Below are 8,544 nucleotides of genomic sequence, written 5' to 3' on the forward strand. Positions count from 1 at the left end.
TTCTATTTGTTTCCTGTGTTTAGTTACTTTTTCATTTTTCTTTTAACTTTTTAGCTTATACCTCTTTGCATTTTTTATGCAGAGGTTGCTGTAAAGATTACAATTTGCATGTTTATTTTAATTAATTTATTTATTTTATTTATATATTTGTTTTTGAGGAACAGGGTCTGTGTCTCCCGGGCTGGAGTGCAGTGGTGTGATCATAGCTCACTGCAGCCTCAAACTCCTGGGCTCAAGTGGTCCTCCCGCCTCAGCCTCCCAAAATGCTGGGACTACAGGTGTGAGCCCCCGTGCCGGCCCACAGTATACAGCTCCAATTCTTCAGGATCTCTTGGGGTGGCCGTATTGCGGCACTTCGCATGCAGCGTAGAAACCATGTCCGCACTGGGGACTGCTGTCTCACACTTCTCCATGCCGTGGCGTCTGTCTGTGCACGTGGCAAACTCCACAAGGCAGGGTTGGATTCTTCTGCTTTGAACGGTCTTATGGAACAAAGTCCAACTCTGCCCTTGGTACTTTCATCTATACTTTGTGATACTTTCTTTTCATTTTTTCTTCTAGAATAGCCTAACATGGCAGACCAGAGACAGCGCTCACTGTCTACCTCTGGGGAGTCATTGTACCACGTCCTTGGGTTGGACAAGAACGCAACCTCAGATGATATTAAAAAGTCCTATCGGTAAGTGGACAAGTGTGGCCCCCACATCCCCCCAGGAAGACACACATGCCCTGTGTGGTTTAGTCTGCATTTTACCAAGAACCATTGCACATACTTTATCCTGGCCGACTCAGCGTTGAACTGGTCACAGCTCCGTAACACCTTTGTATGTGTAATGTGCTCCTTCTAGCTTAAAGTTATTGTATTCATGTTCTCTTGCCAACAAAAAATAGCACTTAGTAGAAACTTACACACTGTCCACAGTTCCATAGGGAATCAGGGTCTAAACCTGTTAGAGGCCTCACAGGAGCCGCAGAGCGTTGGCATGGTCCTGTGGTCTCCTTGTTTTAGCACAGTGATGACAGAGACCCCTTACTCTGTTGTGGCCTTCTGATTGAACTTGAATAACTGCACTCTTAGGTACAGTTTCATTGAGTAACCTGTAAGAGACACCATCACTAATCCAGACAATTCAGATAGTCCTCCTCTCGTGTGCTAGCGTCGTGTAGTTCATAAAACACACCTTAAAATGCCCTCATTATGCCCCGCCATGCTTACCGTTCACTTGGCAGATGTGCAGTTAGCGGCTGGGACACCAGGGCTGGCCTTGGTGCTGCTGAACTTAGATGTGCCCTGGCACTCACAGCCCTTGGGGCTCCCTCCTCTAAGGCTGGGTCAGGGTGAGGAGGTTTACCTGAAACAACCGTGGAGCTTGCTTTTGTCCCTGGCCCCTGCAACCCTGGAGAGTCGGACAGTGAGGTGGCCTGGGTGGACCTGCCTTCCACTGCACCTGGCAGTGCGTGCGGGTGGGACAGACGCGGCAGCGGGTGCAGGTGGAACAAAGTCCAGGGTAGAGAGGCCAGGACATGGTTTTGGTTTGCAGAAAGCTTGCCTTGAAATATCACCCCGACAAGAACCCCGACAACCCGGAGGCCGCGGACAAGTTTAAGGAGATCAACAACGCGCACGCCATCCTGACGGACGCCACAAAAAGGAACATCTACGACAAGTACGGCTCGCTGGGTCTCTACGTGGCCGAGCAGTTTGGGGAAGAGAACGTGAACACCTACTTTGTGCTGTCCAGCTGGTGGGCTAAGGTGAGGGCGAGCTCCTGCCGTGCGGGCACCCGAGTCACTCTTGCCGTGCCGGCACCCGGGTCACTCCTGCCGTGCGGGCACCCGAGTCACTCCTGCCGTGCGGGCACCCGAGTCACTCCTGCCGTGCGGGCACCCGGGTCACTCCTGCCGTGCGGGCACCCGAGTGTCTCCTGCCGTGCGGGCACCCGGGTCACTCCTGCCGTGCGGGCACCCGGGTCTCTCCTGCCGTGCGGGCACCCGGGTCACTCCTGCCGTGCGGGCACCCGGGTCACTCCTGCCGTGCGGGCACCCGGGTCTCTCCTGCCGTGCGGGCACCCGGGTCTCTCCTGCCGTGCGGGCACCCGGGTCACTCCTGCCGTGCGGGCACCCGGGTCACTCCTGCCGTGCGGGCACCCGGGTCTCTCCTGCCGTGCGGGCACCCGGGTCTCTCCTGCCGTGCGGGCACCTGGGTCTCTCCTGCCGTGCGGGCACCCGGGTCACTCCATGCCTGCAGGGTTCCCCTCATTGCAGAGCCCGTGCGTTGATACCAGCAACTCTGCACTCCTGAGAAAAGGCTTCTGGGCATATGGAGCCTTTCTCCTCACCTGTGTGATGGGCGAAGCTCTGTCACTGGCTTGGTGTCCTGCCTGGAACAAGCCATAGCGTCCAGATTGTCCCAGGGAAGAGCCGTGCGGAGCCGCCAGGTTTTCTTCTGTAAATGGCTCCCAGTCCTTCGCGAGACAGGAGGAAATGAGCCTCGATGTTACATCCGCATTTCTTCGTTTCCTTGTTTTGTTCCAAATGTCATATATGAGGCCAGAGGGTTTGAATCACCGCGTGGCCTTTGTTTGTAAGAAGCCTGTATTTGGCTTTGACTAGTCGGCCTCCTCATTAGAACCCTTATAAAGTACTTTTTATTTAGTTAATGTTAGACAGAGTCTCCCTCTGTTGCCCTGACTGGAGTGCTGTGGTGAGATCCTGGCTCACTTTAACTTCAAACTCCTGGGTTCAAGTGATCCTCCCACTTCAGCTCCAGAACTGCAGGAATTGAGGCGTGAACCACCAACCATCGTGCCAAGCCTGGAGGCTGCTTTGTTTTTTTTGAGACGGAGTCTCGCTCTGTATCCCAGGCTGGAGTGCAGTGGCGCGACCTTGGCTCACTGCAAGCTCCACCTCCCGGGTTCACGCAATTCTCCTGCCTCAGCCTCCCGAATGGCTGGGACTACAGGTGCCCGCCACCACGTCCAGCTAATTTTTTGTATATTTAGTAGAGATGGGGTTTCACCGTGTTAGCCAGGATGGTCTCGATCTCCTGACCTCGTGATCCGCCTACCTCGGCCTCCTGGAGTGCTGGGATGACAGGTGTGGGCCACCGCGCCCGTCTTGGAGGCTGCTTTTCTTTAAGCCGCAGGTTTTTCTGTCTCTCCTCCTCCCGTCTTCAGTTCTTTCCTTCTGCTTCCTGTCTGGAAGGCAGTGTCCCCACCTGGAACGCACCCCCTGCCTTCTGCTGAGGGCATTTGGGAGTCCCGCCCCTCCCTCTCCAGGGGCCTTGGAGGCCATGCAACGCCACCTTCTTCTCCCTCCAGGCCCTGTTTGTCTTCTGCGGCCTCCTCACGTGCTGCTACTGCTGCTGCTGTCTGTGCTGCTGCTTCAACTGCTGCTGCGGGAAGTGTAAGCCCAAGGCGCCTGAGGGCGAGGAGACGGAGTTCTACGTGTCCCCCGAGGATCTGGAGGCACAGCTGCAGTCCGACGAGAGGGGTGAGTGCCTGCCCCAGGGCCCGTGTGTGTGTGTGGGGCAGAGCCAGAACGGGCCCTGAATGGTGTCAACCTGTCTTGTCAAACAGGAGGGCACTGACACTGTGCCGCGAGTGTTTGTGGTGGCAGCTGGGACTGTTGAGGTGTGAACGTGGACCCTGAGGTAAAGCAGGCGCATAGAGCTGTCCCCACCGTGACCTGCGGTAGCCGTAGATCCCAGGGACTGTGAGGCGGGGCAGGGCGGCAGGCAGTTGGGGCGGGGCTGAGGGCCGAGGGCTGGCGGTGACCCAAGGCGACGGAGGAAAGCCGTGTGGGGTGGAGGTCAGCAAGTAGCCTCTCCCCGTGGAGAGTTTGTCCAGGTGCCCGAAAGTCGCTCCACAGGACCAGCGTTGGTGGGTGTGCGCCAGGCTGTGGCCCTCGTGCAGTGCCCTGTGTGCTTGCTTTTCAGAGGCCACAGACACGCCGATCGTCATACAGCCGGCATCCGCCACCGAGACCACCCAGCTCACAGCCGACTCCCACCCCAGCTACCACACCGACGGGTTCAACTAAATCCGGGAGGAGCTGTGGTCAGAGGAGGAGCCAGCGCCTGGCCACGCCAACCTTAGAATCACGAACTGTAGTCACAGAGATGGGAAGGCAGCCTCCTGCCTGCCCTGGCCTCGCCGGGGCCCCTCCTGCCTCCACGCCCACCCAGCGTCGACCCTTGACCCACGAAGTGCGTAGCATGCAGTATTTAAAGCAGTGTCGCTACGGTCTTCTGTTTTTTTTCCTTTTTTAATAGCATGTACGGGGTTATGTTCCATGTCTGTGTTGTGGACATTCCGCGGCACGACCGCGTTAACCGCACGGTGGAGCTGCCTCAGGGCTGTCGGTCAGGTCGGTCCAGTGAGGGGTGACTTCAGCCGGTCAGGTGGGCGAGGAGAAGGGGGGCTGCCCCTTTCCTACCTGTGCTCGAGGGGCCGGAGGCAGGTGCTGCCTGGCAGAGCTGTGTTACCGTCTTGGCCTCGGGGTCTGGTCCACACTCTGTGCTCCCAGCCTTGAGGCTGCAGTAGGACTCTGATCTCACCTGCCAGAAGAGGGGTGGCGCCGCGTCTTCCTGGCATCACCGGCGTCACTGTCATTCCTTGGTGTCTGTGCTGGGCACAGTTGGCTTGGGGTCTGTGGTTTCCTGGGCCTTGTGGGAGGGTTTCTCCCGTGGGAGAATTTGGTGTGGAAAGCATAGGAGGCCCCTTCCGAGGTTGACACCGTGTCCTCCGCACAGTGTTTCTAGCCTGGTCTTGTCATGTGGACGCTGCGGTTCTGGTTCTCGGAGGTGTGTTCTTTGCCCGTGTTGGGGTTATTTGTCTGTGTTCCTGCACTTTTCCCGGGCTCTGAGCTGGATTCCCCCTCCCATCTTGGGGTCATTCTCCACATTCCTTCCAGCCCACCTGTCCTTTCCGTAGCCCTTTTTGGACCTTTAGAACCACAGATGGTAGGACCAGCCACAGTCAGAGAGTAGACTGTGCATGTGTGAGCACCCAGCTACTGGGGATGGGGGCTCTCCCAAGACCCCTCCTCCTGTGTTTGCCAGAGCTCCCATCTGCCCCACTCGCCTTTGCCCCGTCATCGATGATTCAGGCAGAGCCAGATTCGTTAGGTCCCTGTAGGAAGGACTGACTGGAACAGAGGGACCCTCTGGCTCAGGAGGGTTGGGTACCTGGGAGGCCGGCAGCCAGGCCACGGAATCCACATGTGGACCATTGTGGGTCCGTGGGAGGCCAGCAGCCAGACTATGGAATCCATGTGTGGACCATGGGAAGTCAGTCTCTTGTGTGTCCTAGACCTTCTGGGTGGCGCCCTGGGTAGGGGAGCAGGGGAAACGGGTCTCATGTGCCTGTGCCTGCCTTTGGCCCCATGCTGCAGACTCCAGTGGGCCTGGTTTCTGCAGAATGTCCATGGTGGCCACTGCAGAGTTGCAGAGGTCCCTGTAGAGATAAAGCTGAGGAGGAGGCTGTGTGTGGTGGCTCTGGCTGGGACCAACCAGATGAGCCTCCTGAAGCCCCCTTTCCCCGCCTGCCTGCTGACCCATGACCCCAGCTCACTCATTGCCCTCAGCGGCCACCCGAGGCTGTGCAGATGGGTAGGTTCAGGTTGACCAGGAAGCTGCCAAGAGGGACATGGATGTGAGGACACATCTGGACGTGCTTAGGAACAAGGTGCTGGTTGAGGGCCCCCAGCTGACCCCTACTGCAGATCCGCATGTGGACCATGGCCGGCTGCCAGCACCAGGTCCTGGCAGCTTTGTTTGTCCCACTTTTCTTGTTTCTTCTCACTAAAATGATCATGAAGACTTTTGACAAGAGGAGAGAGATGCACTGTGATATTAAATTAGAAATAATTTGTCAAAATCAGATCTCTCCTAAAAGAATAAGAAATTCATTGTTTGGTGCGTCCTGAAACGTGAGGCAGCGAGACAGTGGGGTGCCTCCGTGCCGCTCGGCGCAGCAGCAAGTTCAGCCTGAGATGCCAGCTGTACTCAGCCTTTGCGATTTTTGTAGATGTAGCTTAGGACGTGAGTTATTTTTCCCCAGACTGGCCAAGAGCCAGGTTCTAAGCTTGGACCTAAGGTAGAAAGCTGCCCATCGGGGGCCATGGCTCAGCCCCACCAGGCCCTCTGTTGGGCCTGCACACAGCTCTGTGGCTAGAACACTCCAAGGCCCTTTGGTACCCATCAGAGTGGGCCCCTTGCCAGGTGGCTTTTCAGTTACAGAGTCCAGTGGACCATTTTGAACCATGCAGCTCCCTGCAGAAGGTGGGGTAGGGTGGGAAAGAGGAGCAGGTCTGGAGGTTTGTGGAACCCAGTCCCCTGCAGAATTTGTAAACCCTAATAAATCATGGCTATGGCCATTCTCACGGTGGTGATTGTGATTATAAGACCCCCAGGAAGCCCAGACACTTGGGGCCTGGAGTTCCTCCCCCTGCCTGACTGTTTTCGGCGCCCTGCCCTGTTGGCTTTAAGGCTTTGTCTTAATTTAAGGAAAAAGATCCTCCCGGGTTTTATTTCTCTCTTTCTTGAGTGGACTGTTTCCCTATAATTAAAAGAGGTGGTGAGTCCTGGGGCAGCTTCCGCGCCTCCCTGTCCACATGCTAACAGATCAGGACGCCCCCAGCACCCCTGCCTGCTGGTGGCAGTGACGGGACCCCGACTCCTCACTCTCGGGCTGCAGACAATGCTGTGAGCGAGTGTGGCTGTGGGCACAAAATGTCCCTTTGGACACCGCTGCTGGGGGCTGCTAGGGGCCCTCTGGGGTCGTGCTTTGAGGCCTGTCTGGTTCACGAGGGGGTCCAGGCAGCACTGACAGCTTCCGACCTGCAGGAGGCATAGGAGCAGCCCCGCGGGCCCTTTCACGGCAGCTGCTGCTGTGTAGATTTGTCTCCACTCAGTGAGGTGGAATTTTTTTGTCTTCCTTTTGGCTTTATTTTTAAACTGCTTTAGATATTACTGCTCAGTGTTTGTGAACTTTCCTAGTTCTCTATGTTCAGTTAGCGCAGCCAGCACCCAGTGGGGACCTATTAGAAAAAGGAACTGGCATGCACACGTGCCCAGCAGGAAAAGCTTCATCTGCACATCGGCTGCTGCCGTCCAGAAGAGGCCCTGGAGCCTCACACCGTTGAGGCCGCTCTCAGGCGTTCTGTTCCGGGTGAGGCTTGTGCTGCAAGGGCACCAGCGTGGAGGCTGCCACTGGAGGGTCCGGGTGCTGCGGGCAGAGTTCAGCGCTTGTCCACCCTCCCTTAGCTCTGGCTCAGTGCATCCTACTGTGGGGACATCTCGTGAGGGGACACGAAATGACTGATCTCACCCTTTCCCAGTATTCAGAGCTGTGAACCCCTGTGGCGCAGGACTGGCCTGTGTCTGTTATTTTGGTTGTAAATCATTCTCCTGTGGAATTGGCAAAAGCTACATTTTTACTGTCCTTACCAGCAACGGTTCGTGTCGTCACATGCTGTGAGTGTGGGCTGTGTGTCCGTGTGTGTACATATGTGTATATGTATATATCACGCAGCAGGCGTATCATTCATGCTGCTGTCCCATGGTGAAGTGACAAGTACAATTAAAGGTGGCTCTGAAACGGCCTCTGGTTTCTTGGGAGTCGGGCAGGGACCTGCAGGAGGCTTTCCTGGCGGGTGCACAGAAGGAAGCGCTGAGCCCACTGTGTGCAGAGGGTGTGTGCCCAGGGCACTGCCACGGCCCCCACCGGCATTGGCCTCTGCTCTGCAGGGTGGGGTGCCCATCCTGGGGGCTGTGTGTCACGCTCACCTGACCCAGGTGTGTGTCCCAGTGTGAAATCGAGGAGGTGACTGGAAGCCCTTCCCTCCCTTGAAGTATGAAAGCTGATTTTCTGAGCAGCAGATACGGTCAGTGGCAAAGCTGCATCTGAAGGGCAGCCTGGGAAGGGGGCCCTGTGCTGGCCCCGGGTCCGCCCCAGAGGAGTCCACACAGCACCGCCTCCAGAAGGGGCTGGGCCCGGAGTCCTGCAGGCGGCAACTTTTGGTAGAGTTTGTTTCCCTGGAAAATGGGGAAAATGTTTCAAGCCAGGTGAGGCGGGAAGTTAACACTGAAGTATGTATTGTTTTTAAAAATCAAATGCACACGCATGGAAGCTGCTTGTCCATGCACTGGTTTTGTCACTGGCGTCCTGGAATCCGACCGTGTTGGGGTGCAGGCGCTGTCAGACTCCAGCTGATCCTGGCTCGAGCACACACATCTAAGGGCCAGACTGGTTCCGCATGGTGATCTCCGTCTTGTATGTCTGAATGTTGACATAAAATAAAGATTACTGTTGTAAAATAAATGTTTTCACTGCAGACCCCACGTATGTCTTATTCACTGGTCCCGCAGATCCCTGGTTTTGGAGAGCAGCAGCTGATCTTAGCCCCCCGCACCCCTTGTGGCTGGAACCTTGCTTCCCTCCTGCCTGGTCCAAATGTGGATAAATGTCCCCTCCTCTTGATTGTGTTTTCACCTCCACTTTCTAAATCCCAAGACTGGAGCAAAGAGGCTGAGCGTGGTGG

The 8,544-nt window shown here is 56.3% G+C and overlaps 1 protein-coding gene across 3 annotated transcripts in view; it reads left to right on the forward strand.

Moving 5' to 3' along the window:
- The window catches only part of DNAJC5 (DnaJ heat shock protein family (Hsp40) member C5), a 74,305-nt gene extending 65,968 nt beyond the window's left edge, over positions 1 to 8,337 (forward strand). For 2 of the 3 annotated variants that reach the window (XM_054466704.1, XM_054466703.2), the window contains exons 2-5: positions 562 to 679; positions 1,542 to 1,755; positions 3,321 to 3,492; positions 3,938 to 8,337. In XM_054466704.1, coding sequence (XP_054322679.1) covers positions 573 to 679; positions 1,542 to 1,755; positions 3,321 to 3,492; positions 3,938 to 4,041 — 597 coding nt within the window. In that variant the 5' untranslated portion in view covers positions 562 to 572 and the 3' untranslated portion in view covers positions 4,042 to 8,337. Of the gene's footprint in view, positions 1 to 561; positions 680 to 1,541; positions 1,756 to 3,320; positions 3,493 to 3,578; positions 3,653 to 3,937 lie in introns of all 3 variants that reach the window. The other variant, XR_008496055.2, reaches the window with a different exon arrangement.
- Positions 8,338 to 8,544: the final 207 nt, after the last annotated feature.

Source organism: Pongo pygmaeus, chromosome 21 (assembly GCF_028885625.2).
Source record: "Pongo pygmaeus isolate AG05252 chromosome 21, NHGRI_mPonPyg2-v2.0_pri, whole genome shotgun sequence".
Taxonomy (NCBI): domain Eukaryota; kingdom Metazoa; phylum Chordata; class Mammalia; order Primates; family Hominidae; genus Pongo; species Pongo pygmaeus.